General features: G+C 46.3%; 1 protein-coding gene across 2 annotated transcripts in view; it reads right to left on the reverse strand.

The window, feature by feature from the left end:
* Nucleotides 1-9,189: 9,189 nt before the first annotated feature.
* fras1 (Fraser extracellular matrix complex subunit 1) overlaps nucleotides 9,190-16,537 on the reverse strand; it is a 228,953-nt gene continuing 221,605 nt past the window's right edge. For both annotated transcript variants that reach the window (XM_070964455.1, XM_070964454.1), the window contains exons 63-73: nucleotides 16,148-16,380; nucleotides 15,889-16,049; nucleotides 15,476-15,690; nucleotides 14,724-14,874; nucleotides 14,328-14,435; nucleotides 14,020-14,179; nucleotides 13,588-13,704; nucleotides 13,299-13,465; nucleotides 12,883-13,088; nucleotides 11,529-11,675; nucleotides 9,190-11,308 (exon numbers count right to left, since the gene is read on the reverse strand). In XM_070964455.1, the coding sequence (XP_070820556.1) occupies nucleotides 10,727-11,308; nucleotides 11,529-11,675; nucleotides 12,883-13,088; nucleotides 13,299-13,465; nucleotides 13,588-13,704; nucleotides 14,020-14,179; nucleotides 14,328-14,435; nucleotides 14,724-14,874; nucleotides 15,476-15,690; nucleotides 15,889-16,049; nucleotides 16,148-16,380 (2,247 nt within the window). In that variant the 3' untranslated portion in view covers nucleotides 9,190-10,726. The remainder of the gene's footprint in view (nucleotides 11,309-11,528; nucleotides 11,676-12,882; nucleotides 13,089-13,298; nucleotides 13,466-13,587; nucleotides 13,705-14,019; nucleotides 14,180-14,327; nucleotides 14,436-14,723; nucleotides 14,875-15,475; nucleotides 15,691-15,888; nucleotides 16,050-16,147; nucleotides 16,381-16,537) is intronic.

The raw sequence follows: 16,537 nt of genomic DNA on the forward strand, positions 1-16,537 counted from the left end.
AAGTGAATTCCACAGACAAGATAAGGGTTCTGACAGAGGCCAACAACTACGGTATTCCTTGATGGAGGAAGTGACGCATTTAAAGTGGAATACCTGGCTCCTGTGTCGATCATACACATGTAATCTCGGCCGTCGACTGTTAGTGTAACAAAGGGCTCAAGAAACAAGTCATGTAAACACAGAGAGTCACCAGCTGTTAGCCCTAAGCAGCCCTATTGTGGAAGTTGATGGGCACCGGGGGCATGATGCGAGGCGGGAGGAGCTTGAGGTTGAGGAGGGGGAGGATATGTATTAAAAGCATATTGAGGAGTCCCTCCCTGTGGTCATGAGTATTGATGAACATGACAGTCACGGGCCCAGTGTCCAAAGCCACCGCATCTGAAGCAGTGATCAGAATTAGGTTGGGCTGAGCCGAACCTATTGATGCATCTCTGCCCTTGCCTATTATCATAGATGGGTCTGCGCTTTGGGGCAGCAGGTGGGTATGGGAAGGGAGGAGGGTGAGGATAAGGGCCCTTAAGGATAAGGATAAGGCCCTGAGAGTCCAAACGCAACAAGGCTCCAAATCATCTGTTTGTGGATTGAGGTTGCTGTAATTGTTAATATACTAAAAGTTTGTCTTATTAAAACAGAACAAACAGCTTTTTCAACAGGGACTGTTAAATATGAAATTGGATACAAACATTCAGCTGAGGATGAAAAAGGAAAAGAATAAGAAAAAACGAGAGGGAATCAAAATCATCATCAATCTTCATCATCCATTAAATTCAGTCTCAAAAATATACTTCTTTCTTGAACCTGGAAACAGCAGCTTGACAAAAAAACAGACAAAGTTGCTGAGTTATTAAAAAAAAAAAAAAAAACCAATTATACTTACTATATATAACAATTAATTGATTAGGTCATTAAAATCAAATCAATCTATAAATAAAAAATAATAATTTGGAAATGGAATTAATTTGTGTGATCGCTGCTGTTGAAGGAGCAACAGGCTGATCCAAGAAATCACCGCTCTGCTACACTTCATGCCACACACAAACATATAAAAAGAAAAGACAACATTTCATTTTTCTTTTCATTTTGCTTCCGGATAGGAAACAGGAGCCATCCTGAGCGCGCAGAGCAGCGGTTAACCCATTATCAGCGTGTGGAGGAAAAGACGAACAAGCAAACGCGCTGCATGCAGACAGACAGGTGCTGATTCTGAGGAGAGGACAGACTGCAAGACAAAGAGACAAACTGCGACACAGCAACAAGCCCAGGTTCTTCTTCTGCTCCTCTGATGTGATCTCTCTCCAGGGGATTTTCTTCCCTTTCTTCACATTTTTGGCTGTATTTGTGTTTGTGTTTTCACATGAGTTTAAGCACTTCTACATCGCAAAAATTAATTAAGATTTCAGCTGGAGAGGGATTGCTAGAATTGAGCGGGGGCTGAATTCCAGGGTGTCTTTTGGCGATGAACCTTGGAGGTCCAGGGACGATATCTGGGTCTGCCTCAGTTTTTACTTGTATTGCACAACTACAGAAGAAAAAGACAGAAAAACACTTTCCTGTAGCTTCACAACTCACATAAAAACATGACAAAGTTTAACAGTGCAGGTATTACATTTATCTTCTTGACATTCTTCTTATTCACATGAACATAAATCATATCTTTGACAATAACATACAATACAATCATTGTTTTATACCTCGTTCCGCGTACAGTGCCAAGGGCGCTAGCTTTAGGGGTTGTGGACGACAGCTCTTTCCATTAGCCTTGTGCTTCATAGACCAACCCTTTGAAATATCATCCTCCTCAAAGCAATGATGTACTCCATCTTTGCAGATAACGTCAAGCATTACTATGGTAACATTTGTATTTGGAATGAAATGACGTGGGTAATAGCGGACAACGACCATCACTTACATTTTTTCCATGTGTCTATCTCTCTCTGTCTCTCGAGTGCTCTGAGATAGATGCAGTAGATATGCTCTGTAGGATGCCACGGCTGTATCTGGTTGGCACAGCGACGTTAATTGAGTAGTTCGCATCCCTGTTTCACCTGTGGACATTCAGTCAGGGTGAGTGCACTGTAAGAAGATATACAGTAACTGGTAACAGCAAATGGCAAGTAAGTTGCTGTAGCATATTTTACAGTATGCTTACTGTAAATCACACATACAGTAATATTATTACGTAATGCATTATTATTAACAGTAACAGTAATATCAACACACATTTAGTCACCAAAAAATGCATTTATTCTTGTTAATGCCACAAAGATTTGGTACTTTTGTCAATTGCATTGGAAAACATTGGTTGCATTTGAAACATTTCATTTGTAAACTATATACATATTTTTCATTAACTAGGCCAAAGTAGGCTTACACATTTGATAAACACATTTATAACACATCTATAAAATATTGCATTTGAAACATTGCATTTGAAAACTGTATTCAGAAACATTTCTTGGTGACGTAGCAGAACTGGCCTCCAACTGACCTTTCTCTTACCCTCTCTGCATTCCTTCAGGAGAAATGGAGTTGTAAAGCATCCCAACTTTCAAGAGCTATTGACCATTGAACTGTTTACAGGGAAGGTGTTAATTTCAGAGACAAGATGTCTGGCCCAGAGACATCTCCTCCATGTTATTTTTCAGGGGAGACACTTCAACATCAAAGGTTGCCTTCTCCTCACTATGTTTCTCATGGCAATGCTAATTCTTTCGTGATAGCCCCGTGAGTGATCGGGAAAGTAAAACTGTCGGAATGAGAGGTGCCAGGCTCCAGAGGAACCTACAAAATCCGATAATGCTGATTGGTTGTAAATGAATGTCTGCCTACAATTGAAACACATTGTCAAAAGTGTTGGTTCGTTAAGATGTGAAAATCACTGTTACCTCCTCAGTTCGGTGATGCTAACAAGGGTTTTCCGACGCCAGCAAAGGTCAAAGGGGGTTTCCAGTGGGCGATAGTGGCCCCTCCTTAAAATGGACAGCAACCGTTAGACAACCATATCCCTCAGAAAAGAAAAAAAAAGCACCGTTTTATTGCGCAACACCACCAAACGTTAGCGTTATCTAGTTAGCTAACGTGAGCTCCTATGGTGAGTTCTAACCGAATAAGCTAACGTAGCTAAGTAACGTTAGCTACGTAAGTAATGTTCGCTAGCTAAATAAGCTGTTAGCTACCGTTGCACACCACACCACACCACACGTTACACAGTTAAAACGTTAATGTTGCTAACGTTAATGACTAAACTCATCAAGTTAATATTAGCTAAATAAGCTGTTAGCTACCGTTGCACACCACACCACACGTTACACAGTTCAATCGTTAATGTTGCTAACGTTACTGACTAAACTCATCAAGCTATTATTAGCTAAACGTTACTTTGTGAAGTGTTAGTCTAGCTTTTCTCAGGCGAATTCTCTTATCCCACAGACAGTACTAAGCGACCTTGGGCTTGAGCTTGGGCACGTTAAAATATCAGGGCAGGCGTAGCTAACGTTAGTCTACAGTTAAGTGAACACAGACTGCTTTTTCTCTTCCACTCAAATTCAAATTGTGAAGTGTGTGCACTTACCAGCTTTGTCTTTGCAACACCAATCCTGTTCCCGCTCGAAATAGTCACCGGGGCCCCACCCTGGAGCCAGGTCTGGGGTTGGGACTCGCAGGTGAGCGCCTGGTGGCCGGGTCTTCGCCCAAGGGACCCGGCCGGGCACAGCCCGAAGGAGTGACGTGGGCCCGCCTTCCCGTAGGCCCACCACCCGCAGGAAGGATCAGAAGGGGCCGGTGCTATGCGATATGTGCAGTCGTGGGCGGGGGCCCCGATGACCCAAACCTTGGACAATGACTCTGGCTATGGGGACATGGAATGTCACCTTGCTGGGGGTGAAAGAGCCTGAGCTAGTGCAGTAGGATGAGCGGTACCGGCTAGAGATAGTCGGGCTCACCTCCACGCACAGTCTGGTCTCTGGAACCCAACTCCTTGAGAGAGGCTGGACTCTCTTTTACTCTGGAGTTGCCCGTGGTGAGAGGCGGCGAGCTGGTGTGGGCTTGCTTATAGCCCCCCAGCTCAGCCGCCATGTGTTGGAGTTCTCCCCACTGAGCGAGAGGGTCGTTTTCCTGCGCCTTCGGGTCGGGGATAGATCTCTCACTGTTGTTTCAGCCTATGGGCCGAACAGCAGTGCAGAGTACCCGGCCTTCTTGGAGTCCCTGGGAGGGGTACTGGAAAGTGCTCCAACTGGGGACTCCATTGTTCTGCTGGGGGACTTCAATGCTCATGTGGGTAGCGACAGTGATACCTGGAGGGGTGTGACTGGGAGGAATGGCCTCCCCGATCTGAACCCGAGTGGTGTTCTGTTATTGGATTTCTGTGCTAGTCACAGTTTGTCCATTACGAACACCATGTTCAAGCATAAGGGTGTCCATCAGTGCACGTGGCACCAGGACACCCTAGGCCGGAGGTCAATGGTCAACTTTGTAGTCGTATCATCTGACCTTCAGCGGTATGTCTTGGACACTCGGGTAAAGAGAGGGGCTGAGCTGTCAACTGATCACCACCTGGTGGTGAGTTGGATTCACTGGCAGGGGAGGAAGCGGGACAGACTTGGCAGACCCAAATGTACTGTGAGGGTCTGTTGGGAACGTCTGGCAGAACCCGCTGTCAGGGAGGTTTTCAACTCCCACCTCCGGGAGAGCTTCAACCAGATTCCGAGGGAGGTTGGAGACATTGAGTCCGAATGGACCATGTTCTCCACTTCCATTGCTGATGCAGCCGTCCATAACTGTGGCCGTAAAGTGCCTGGTCATGGCAGCAACCCCCGAACCCAGTGGTGGACACCAGAAGTAAGGGATGCCGTCAAACTGAAGAAGGAGTCCTGTTGGGTCTGGTTGGCTCATGGGACTCCTGAGGCAGCTGACGGGTACCGGCAGGCCAAGCGTGCGGCAGCTTGGGCGGTTGTAGAAGCAAAAACTCGGGTCTGGGATGAGTTCAGGGAGGTCATGGAGGAGGACTACCGGTCGGCCTCGAGGAAATTCTGGCAAAACCTTCGGTGCTTTAGGAAGGGGAAGCAGGTTTCTGTCAACACTGTTTACGGTGGAGATGGGGAGCTGTTGACCTCGACTGGGGATATTGTCGGGCGGTGGAAGGAATACTTTGAGGATCTCCTCAATCCCACTGTCATGTCTTCTGTAGAGGTCGATTCATCCATCACTGGGACTGAAGTCACTGAGGTAGTTTTCAAGCTCCTCAGTGGAAAAGCACTGGGGGTGGATGAGATCTGCCCTGAGTTCCTCAAGTCTCTGGATGTTGTAGGACTGTCTTGGTTGACACGCCTCTGCAACATTGCGTGGCAGTTGGGGACGGTGCCTCTGGACTGGCAGACTGGGGTGGTGGTTCCTCTTTTTAAAAAGAGGGACTGGAGGGTGTGTTCCAACTATCAGGGGATCACACTCCTCAGCCTTCCTGGGAAAGTCTATTCCAGGGTACTGGAGAGGAGGATCCCGCCGATAGTCGAACCTCGGATTCAGGAGGAACAATGTGGTTTTCGTCCTGGCCGTGGAACACTGGACCAGCTCTATACCCTCCACAGGGTGCTTGAGGGTTCATGGGAGTTTGCCCAACCAGTCCACATGTGCTTTGTGGACTTGGAGAAGGCATTCGACCATGTCCCTCGCGTCATTCTGTGGGAGGTGCTCCGGGAGTATGGGGTTGGAGGCCCTCTGTTGAGGGCTGTACAGTCCCTGTACAACTGGAGCAGGAGCTTGGTCCGCATTGCCGGCAGTAAGTCGGACCTGTTCCCGGTGCATGTTGGACTACGGCAGGGCTGCCCTTTGTCACCGGTTCTGTTCATCATTTTTATGGACAGAATTTCTAGGTGCAGCCAGGGGCCGGAGGGGGTTCGGTTCGGGAGCCGGCAGATTTTGGCCAGCATGCACTGGGGCGGTTCGCAGTCAAGTGTGAAGCAACTGGGATGAGAGTCAGCACCTCCAAGTCCGAGGCCATGGTTCTCGACCGGAAAAAGGTGGCTTGTTCCCTTCAGGTTGGGGGAGAGTTCCTGCCTCAAGTGGAGTTTAAGTATCTTGGGATCCTGTTCACGAATGAGGGAAGGATTGAGCGGATCGGTGCAGCGGCTACAGTAATGCGGTCGCTGTACCGGTCTGTCATGGTGAAGAAGGAGCTGAGCTGAAAGGCGAAGCTCTCGATTCACCGGTCAATCTACGTTCCTACCCTCACCTATGGTCATGAACTTTGGGTCATGACTGAAAGAATGAGGTCCTGGATACAAGCGGCTGAAATGAGCTTCCTCCGCGGGGTGGCCGGGCACTCCCTTAGAAATAGGGTGAGGAGCTCCATCACCCAGGAGGAGCTCAGAGTAGAGTCGCTGCTCCTCCACATTGAGAGGAATCAGCTGAGGTGGCTCGGGCATCTTTATCGGATGCCCCCTGGACATGGCATGGCACCCAGGCATGTCCCACCGGGAGGAGGCCCCGGGGAAGACCCAGGACACGCTGGAGTGACTATGTCGCTTGGCTGGCCTGAGAGCACCTCAGGATCCCCCTGGAAGAGCTGGGGGAAGTGTCCGGGGAAGGGAAGTTTGGGTGTCCCTGCTCAGACTGCTCCCCCTGCGACCCGGCCCCGAATGACGCGGGAGAAAATGGATGGATGGATGGATGGATGGATGGATGGATGGATGGATGGATGGATAAAATAGAGAACATGAACATGGATCTCAGTCTTTTGGGAAATCGCAGTCTGACACAAGATGGGTTAAGTTTCGTTTTCTGTGTTTTCTGAGGTTACTAACGGTCACATTGCCTGTGTGGCTATGTGTGTGTAGCTTAAAGTTACTGGAGGGCATGTTGGTTGTGTTCCCATGTGTATGTAGCTTATAAAGAGATGAGTAAATATGTAACTCTAATACATGCTGAACGCGCTTGCGATGTAGTCAGATGAGATACTGATCAAAATATATGAATTTAGGTCTGACTGTATGTGTGACTCAGATAGCTGCATTGAATCGTGGCTGTTGCTAATTATTGATCGCAGTGAAATGCCAGACACCGTGGAAACCTGCCTGTGAGGTATTGGTGACGTGAGCGAATGACTCCGCTGGTTTACGAAAATGATACAGATGCATGAATCCAAGCACATTTCTTTTGTACATCCCAATCAACATGGAATTGAGCGCACATGTTGGAGTACCCGACCCCTCCCTGTCCATGCCCCTATTTAAATACGCAAATCATATTTAAATGAGCCCTGCACCTGGGATTCCCCTCTCTGCACGATCAGAAAATCAAAAAAGAATTTCACTGAATGCGAATAGGAGGCACTACTCGCTGAAGTGGAGGTGCGCAAAAATGTGCTCTTTGGGACTCTGTCCTCCGCCGGAGGACTTCCGGCATAAGCAACAAACTGAAGAGGAGTGAGTGGGAGAGTGTGTGAGAGACTGTCAATGCTGTGGGATCAGAGAAGCGGACACAAGCTGAAGTGAACAAGAAGTGGTCCGGCATCAAGGTGGATGTGAAGCTTCCGGTGGGGGATATGCTGTCTGGCAGTGGTATGGCGTGCCGGTGTGCCACATAGGACGCCGCACGCCATCACAATGTGGCACACCTTCTCGGGACTTTACAGCAGCATACCCCGAGTCCTGTACAGGCAGCGCCACCGTTCCTTCAGCAGACCGATTGTCCTCTCAACGACTGACCGAGTGCGGGAATGGAAGTCATTGTACCTCTGCTCTTGGTCAGTCTGAGGGTTGGTGAGAGGGGTCATCAGCCAGCTCTTAAGTGGGTGGCCACGGTCGCCTGGGATCAATTGAAAGCAGATAAAGTAAACTGGATTTACAGTTTCCATTCGTTAATTTTATACACTACATACATGGATCACACATTATTGTTGCAAATTTGTGCGCCTGGGAAAAGTTGAAGCTGATTAAGACATTTCACACCTTACGCACAGGGTTATTAACATGAGTACTTTGCACACAGAGACAATCAGGGGCTGTTAGAATGATCTTAAGCTGTAGTTCAAACAGCAAGTCACTAACTTTAACCACTGACTAGTAATTATGCAGTGAAGACGGGATAGAATTTGGGGGCGCACATGCTGAATGCGCATCACAGGGATTAATTTTAGGACAATTACACAAATAAATTTACGTTTATGCTTAACGTTATGTTACGTGATATATATAAGTATCATTTCAAAGGGCAAGTGCACCTCTGACCGCTTGTGTGTGTCTTCAAAATTATCAAATTCACCAAATAGGTTAAAGGAAAATATAAAATCACTCACGTTGTCTACTGTCTTGCCGTTGTGATAAATACAATGTGAAATCCATCCATCCATCCATCCATCCATCCATCCATCCATCCATCCATCCATCCATCCATCCATTTTCTATACCGCCTATCCCTGCTGGAGCCTATCCCAGCAGTCAACGGGCGAGAGGCGGGGTACACCCTGGACCAGTCGCCAGTCGATTGCAGGGCAAAAAATGAGAAATAAGTGCCAGTAAATCCTCTCTGTCTTCTTCGCGTTGCACCATTTGCAATATCTTCGAATACTGCTAAAGCAGCCATTGTTTTTAATGGTATTTGTTTGCACCACTTTGCGCATACTTGTATATCCATTCATGTAATTGCACATGGGTGTGTTAATTGTTCATTAGTGTTAATTGTTCATGTGTCTCTGATGTGCACATCCCAGCATCACCTCTAATGTCACCAAAGGATCAACAGCTATAGAAACGTGCATACGCCAGCCTTGAAGTTGGCGTGAGGCAGCGAACATTTCCACGGTCATTTCAACTTTGCTGAACTTTGCTGTGAAAAAGAGCGTACGCCTCGTTTTTGTGCGTACGCACCCTTTGTACATGCGGCCCCAGGAGAGTCACCAGACCGCGCCCACTCTCTATGGGCGGGTGTTGCCTTCAGGGACGACTCGTACATTCCAAAAGGCTACAATACAAAAGTACAAAACCACTCTGGTGGTCCCCTGACTGTTCATCAAGAACCTACATCAGATCAAATCTGTCTAGTGCTCTGGTTTATGTTCATTATTCTGTGATACTCAATACAGCGCACTGTCTACATCCTTGAGGTCTAACCTACATAATAAGGGCGTTTATCAAATCAAAAATAAACCAAAGAGAATTCAAAATGATGAACAAACATAAAATACAGGACAATCGTGGGTTTGAAACTTGTTTTTATTACTAAAAAAGGCACCAAATACAGGCATCGTGTTGATAGCATCATAGTTATTTTCCACAAATGATAGCACCAAAAATATATTGTTATTTCCCATAATTTCCTGTCCATGTGTTGTTTTGATAGGCACACAGTTGAAAGAAAACAGGAGGCGGGATCAGAGAGACAAATGGAGAGAAAGACATGTCAGACATCTCTCATCTTTTGCAGTGCTCTCCAGCCAGTGTCACACACTTAAAAAAATTACAGTAACTTTAACATCATGGGTACGTCAGTAGCTGAGCGTAGCATAATACATCAGAAGAGGGTAACATGATAATACATAAATGAGAAACAAAAACATTTGAGCGAGATGTGGCTCGTGTAAATAAAAAATAAGTGAGGGACTTTGCGTCGTCGGGTGGAACGAAGGCAGGTTGACACACATCTCTAAGAAAATACATCATTTTAAAAAGCGATTAATCTCGTTAGAACAGTAATAAGGCTAAAGCGCTCAGTCGCATGGATGGGACTGAAACCTTTGCTGTCCAAACGGCGGCATCTGATCTACTACAGTCACATGGAGATTTCAATTTTCTCCCTCTTGGAAAAGAAAAAGAAAACACTTTGGATGATTCTGTTTGAAATTCATGACAAGAAATACTGCATGGCACTTATATTGGCAGCTGTCAGAGTACAGTACGAACAACAAAAATAAGAATTTGTGCTGAAACAAGAACAATTATCTGTTTGTTCAACATGACAGTACAAATGTCTCTAAGTAAGGCTTGAACTACATGTTTTTTTTTTTTTAAATGCAAATAAAATTCCTGCTCATGAGGGAAGGATTAACAAAAGTTATGGCATAATTGCACTTGAATAGGTATCATTCAGTTTCGTTATTATATACACTCTGTACTCATTCAGCCTTGGGCGATAGCAGCACACTGATGTGCTTAATATTTTCACAGCAGTCACAAGCAGCTGTAGACGATGTACAAGTCACTCCAAAGGAAAACTAAACTTTGTTCCGTTCAATCAGAGTTTTTAAGAGCTGATTTATCTGCAGACACAGTGAATGATGAGGACTTCTACACTGGTTACCACTCTACAGTAGTGACATTTAGTAACAGTGAAATGACTCAATGCAGCAGAGCAGTGTTTCTGTCTAAACAATCACCAGTGTCTGAGCTACCACTCACCATTTTGGTGCTAAAAAGGAAGTAAATGTCAAGTAAAATAGTTGTGAATTTTACAGCAGTGTTGGATGGAGACTGGATGATCAGACGCAGATGTTTTGGCGGTTTCACGCAGCTGAGTGGTTTGTGGATTCCTGAGGTAGCCCAGTTGCGAAAGGATTCAAACGCTGCGTAGCTGTCTGCACGTCACACTCTTCCCTTTTTCAAAATGGTATAAAAATACAATAGCAAACATCTCGTTCTTTAAGTACAAACTTTCTTTTAGAAAATACCTTTTTAGAATTTTTCTCCCTCCTCCCCCCTCTTTGCCTCCTCTTCTTCTCCTCTTTTCTGCCAGTGTTTCAGACCTCAGTGCCGTCGTTGAGGTTGTTGTGGAGTTTGACCTCCAGGTTGACCTGTTTGACCTTGGCCTTGCTGTTGGGCTCCTGGTTGCGGTTGAGGATGTTGACGTTCCTCACAGTGCAGTGTTTGGTGCTGAAGTTCTTCTCCACGCACTTGTCCAGGCACACCTCCACCTTGGTGTTGAGCGGATATTCCTCGTACACTTTCTGAGCCTTTTTGTTCTTCCTCTTGGCGGACCGCCGGCATCGGCGGAAAAGGAAGCAAGAGGCCAGCAGGGCCAGGACCAGCAGGGTCACAGCAGCCACTCCCCCGCCCACTGAGCTGCCCATGTGGGCGTTAAAGGTGGCGGAGGGCCCGACCTCAAGATGGAGCGACTTCATATTGGTGCCGTTCTTCACCTGGTCGCCCTCATTATCGTAGATCAGCGACTCGTCCAGCGTCAGACGTCCGCTGCGGTCCACCAGGTCACGCTTGGGGCGGCTCAGTTCATAAGTCACCGAGCGCTGAATCCTGGGGCTGGACCGCGACTCTGGGCTGATGACATAAATTACCTGCAGGTACCACTGGTGCCCCGCCTCTACCTGTTAATCAATCATCAGTGGAAAAGAAGGAAGAACAGGACAAACCTTGTATTAAGAAACATTTCATGGCAACAGCTTTATCTCGGATTGGTGGAACCTCGAAAAGCTTGTGAGAAGATTTCTAAAAGGAACTAAACAGAGAAACTGAGTGTGTGAACCCATGTTCAGTTGATATGACTGTAACACAAGACACAGATGAGGACCAGCTGGTTCCACACACCTTGTAGAGGGCATCAACCTTCATTGTAAAGCCGTCGACGCCCGGCATGGCCGTCATAGACTGCAGCTCTGGTATGTCTGAGGCGAAGTGAGCCTCGAAGGGAACATCGTGGAAAAATTTCTCACACACGTCTGGCTGTTTACGATCCTGTGGAGGATACATGAGGACAGAAAAAAATCAGAGCACTTTAAATAAAACTTTTGTACCTGTGGAACAAAGTTTCCTTTAGAATTGATTCTGCTTCACAGCTACAAATGATCTTAAAATTCAACTGCACACAGTGACATTCAAGACAGAATTGTCTGCAGCATCTCTGCAATATAGTGTAGATGTAGGACAAATGCATTCAAGTGTCATTAGACAGCTGCTGACCCAGCACAGTGTTTCTGCTGCATATAATGATGCTTTGTTTGTTAATGATAACAACCCAAATTTCCATACTGGAGAATGTCAGTGATTTAAATAACCCACACGCTTTGAATGTCTTCTAGTGCCATCCCACTGAGAAGTGAGACTGGTCAGACTAGTGTAGCAGGTAAAAAGGAAGATCTATGTGTGTGTGTGTGTGTGTGTGTGTGTGTGTGTGTGTGTGTGTGTGTGTGTGTGTGTGTGTGTGTGTGTGTGTGTGTGTGTGTGTGTGTGCGTGCGTGCGTACATGTGGTTTATGGGGGTTGTTAGCCTGTTGTACAGGCATGACATTGCAGGAAGACTTTAGTTATCTTGAGTCATCTGAAGCAAATACATCAGAAGTTTCTTCTTGAAGGTTAAACTCATACAAAAGGTGAATTCAGTAAACGACAATAGATTAAAATTTGCAGCAATTTTCCTCACAGATACGAAACCTTTGAACAGAAATAAAACAAATTGGAAGCAGATCAGAGATCAACAAGCTCAAGCACTCTTCACAAGGACAAAGGTCAACCTGTCAGTGACTTCATTTACTGACTGGTTGATCCATGAAATCAAAATTGACAAAAATCAAAAAATTTGGTTCTGTCTAAAGGACAGAAATGCAAAAAAGCAGGTCATGAACATGGTTTGAAACATGAGCATCTCTTTTTAAATGGAAAGAGTTCAGGGCATGTGCATTTCATGTAAACAACTTCCTTAAAGGACAGAGCACCACAGATCTGCCAGTTTGAATACGGCTTTTACATAACAGCCCGACATTGGAGTTCTTGGGTGGCCAAGTGGTAGCACAGCCTGAATCCTAAATATGCTCGTATTTGATATTTAATAATGATCTTGGTAATATTAACCCCCAGGTTGGCAGACATAACATGCATTTTCAATACGGCTCTTTCAACATGTACCACAGACTAGAGTAAACAAAAGAAAGCATCAATATTTGTACCAGCAGCAGGAAGCGATGTTTGAGGTTCTTGTTGGGCTGGATGCAGCCGTACTGCGGCCCCTCGTTGTACAGCGTCCCCGTGGGGTCAAAGAAGGGAACGTATCCGTCCCTGCCAGTGCAGAGGTAAACCTTCTCCAGCTGCAGTTTGTAGGCTGCATTCAGGTTCTGCTCAGGGTTCCACAGCACCCTGCCATACAGAGTCTGACCTGCAGGGGGGAGCAGAGGGTCAGGTTTTCTCTTACTGATACATGTGTATAAAGATGTTTGAGCTTATGCTGCACAAAACCTCAAACTCTCTTGATCTGTTACTTAAATGAATTCAACTCGGTTCACCCAAAACGCAGCTCATTGCTCTTCAATAAACATCTGTAAAAGGCTGTTTTTAAAAAGTTAGTTGTGTTTCTCTCCTGTCGTACCCATGGAGAACGCTCCCTTGTAGTCCATCTCAGCCATAGACACATCAGTGATGGAGGGGTCCATCATGAACACCTTCTCGTTGTTACACAGCTGGAACTCCGTATTGAGGGAGTAAACCACAGGAACAGGCCGGTTGGTCTGCTGGAAGGCGATTGGCACCAGAAACCTGTCGGAGATGAAGACCATACAGGATTCATGTGACCCGCTGCACTTCTATTTGTTGTCCTGTTCCCAGAATGCACCAGGGCTTCATCCAATATGACAAGAAAGATTTAAGCAGGGACATACTTCTCTGGAGCATGAGCCGTGCAGGACAGAGGTTTGTCGCCAGGGTCGATCCAGGGCTGTGTGGGCTGGACAGTGCAGGGGATCAAGAAGACGGTGTACTCTCCAGAATAGTCCTTCCTGTTGAACAATACACGAGACAACATAGAGGGGTTATTATCAAGGGGCTGATCAAGGATTCTCCTGAATCCAGAAGAGCAGACGCAAACCTTCTGGAAGTCAAATGAATCACTCGAGGATTCCCACATCAATCTGCAGCAAACATAATCAACCTCCAGCTGACGTCGCAGCCTCACAGCAACATTTTTTTACCAAAAAAACCCCCCAAACCTTATTCCCATTCAGCTGAACTGTAAAATGTTAGTCTGATGGAAAAATTCAGCCAACGTGAGCAGCAATCTTCCTTCAATCTGATCTGTGGATGAACTGACTGACCTGCTGTAGGAGCTGGTAGCCCTCCACAGCTGGTATGGAGAGTCAAAGGTCTGAGCGCTCCACAGCAGCTGAATGTCAAACTCAATACCCCCGAGGTGGTCCGGAGCCATCAGGCGGGACTTGTGGCCGGGCAGAGTGTGGTGTTCAAGAACAAACTGACCTGGACAAGGAAAAATAGAAGCTAGATTATCCACTCTTCATCTATTAGTCCACACCAACAACACACATTTTTGCAAGAAAAAGCAACAAGTGTGGACTTTTCCTGGACATTAACGCTGGAAATGTCGTGGTGGATGCTGTGAACTCACCTCTGAATTTGGCGTGGGTTTTGAACTCAATCACCAGCCGTCCGTCTTCTCTGATGTAGATCCTGATGATCTGCAGTCTGGCTGAGAGGACGCTGTCAGTCTGGATACCTGCAGGCGTGAAATTCCAGGCAGGGAAGTCAGAGGTCACATCAAGACCAGACGTTTTGTCAAGTAAAACAACACACACTGTGTAAATGGAGAAGTCCCATTTCATTTTTGTGTGTAACTCTACTGCCACATTTTCACAATGGCTGCCTATAAACTTTACTGTTTACTTGCTTTCAAAAGCTGCAATGAATAAAAACAAGGTACATGTTGACCCAGAAATGCATAATGGGGGACTTGTTCAAACTTTATGTTATGATTTGCTCATAAAGAGACTGACTCAGTCCTGACCTGTCCTCCAGAGCACGGTGTCGTAGAAGAAAGAGAACTCCATCTCGGTGTGATGCTCCAGAGAGGCCCAGCCTCTCGGCGCTGTCACATAGATATAGGAGACGTAAAGAGGAACCTGCACTGTCAGGAAGGACTGAGCCGAGTCCCGAACCTGCAAGAACAACAATGTTTTAATGTTGGTCCTCCTCCTGTGGACTGGGACCCCTCAGAGGGTCATATCATTACCTTATTCCTTTAGTTAATGTTTTTCTCGTCTGTGAGCAGACTTTTTAACAATTGGTTTCTAGGAAACTGGAATTGTGTGAGATTTGCTGACAGATGGGCCTTGAGCTAAATAAAAACTGATTAAGCTTGACAGTTCATTCCTGACCTTGAAAACAACAGCTGACAAAACAATCAACAAACAATCCACTTGAGGACCATTTACACACTCACTCTGGAGCTTGCAGTGGTGCTGTGTGTAGCATGCTGTTTTCAAGGTGAAGAGTGGACTGGTGGACTCAGCTTTTAAGCAAACAAGGACAAGAAGTGCTCAGAATAGAGTGATATTTGAGCATCTATAATTCCATGACAAATCAGTGATAGTGATATGATTAAACACCCCAAAACAAGTCAGTAGTGGACCTTGAGTGGAGATTTATCATTTAGTAGTTTGAACTGATCATTTTGGCCAATTTAAACTGCAGTGAGAGAAAGATTTTCTTCATGACTAATCAGCAGTGGTCAGAGTGGTGAAGAACTGTCTCATGCACCTGGAAGTCGGCAGTGACGGAGCCCCCGCAGACGTCGATGAGCTCTGTCATGTCATAGTAAGCATCAAAGGTCCAGATGCAGCTCTTGAGGTTGAGGTGCTTGTAGAGCTGGATGCTCTTGACCTCCCGGACATTAGGGTTGAACTGGTAGGGGCGGTCATAACCCGGCCCCAGAGAGATGCTGTCAAAGGACACATCATCCAGGAACCCCGTCTCTGTGGAGGAAGGTCGTCAGAGTTTGGATTAGCTGTAGCAGATCTAAAAACTTTGTGCCATGCTTCAGCTCCCGGGAGGGTTTTGATGAAAAGACAATGTGGTGTGTGTGTGTGTGTGTGTGTGTGTGTGTGTGTGTGTGTGTGTGTGTGTGTGTGTGTGTGTGTGTGTTTATGATATTGTGTGTTTGTTTGACTGACCGGAGAGACCCTGCAGGTCTTTGAGGGTAACAAGATTGGAGCAGATGTGCTGCTGCCTATAGATGGACTCTGACAGCAGGAAGTGCAGGTTGTGCAGCGGCATGGTGGACACCAGGGGGAGCATGCCGTCCTGATGGGGGATCTGCACTGAGATATGGATACTAAACAAGGACACAGAGCAGGAAAGAAAAGACATGAACAAACAATACATTAAGTTTTAGTCAACACTCACACAATTCAAAAAGCCGCCCCTGCTCACCGGTTGGGATGTTCCTTGTGCTTGACGTCCAGGTATTTGAGCGTGGCGATGAAGGACTGAGCCTGGAAGCCTCTGGCGGTTCCTGTGGTAACAGGGGTGTGGCAGATGGAGCCCTCTGTGCCGATGGTGGCGATGTTGCTCCTCAGTGGTGTTCCAAGGTGACCCGCCTTGTCCCTGGCCTGAGCAACGCAGCGGACATGGAAGCGACGGCTGAAATAAATACTATCCAGGACCTGAGAGAGATGACAGAGGAATGAATGAGACATGAGAGAGTGGAAGAAAGACCAGAAGAGGAAAAAATGGCTTTTCAGGGATTTTCTTCCATGATTTCACTTCTAAAATAAGGCGTTTAATGTATTGTACCAGGTAATTTTTTTTTGCAAGTTAAGA

The sequence above is a fragment of the Chaetodon trifascialis genome, chromosome 6 (genome assembly GCF_039877785.1).
Source record: "Chaetodon trifascialis isolate fChaTrf1 chromosome 6, fChaTrf1.hap1, whole genome shotgun sequence".
NCBI lineage: Eukaryota > Metazoa > Chordata > Actinopteri > Chaetodontiformes > Chaetodontidae > Chaetodon > Chaetodon trifascialis.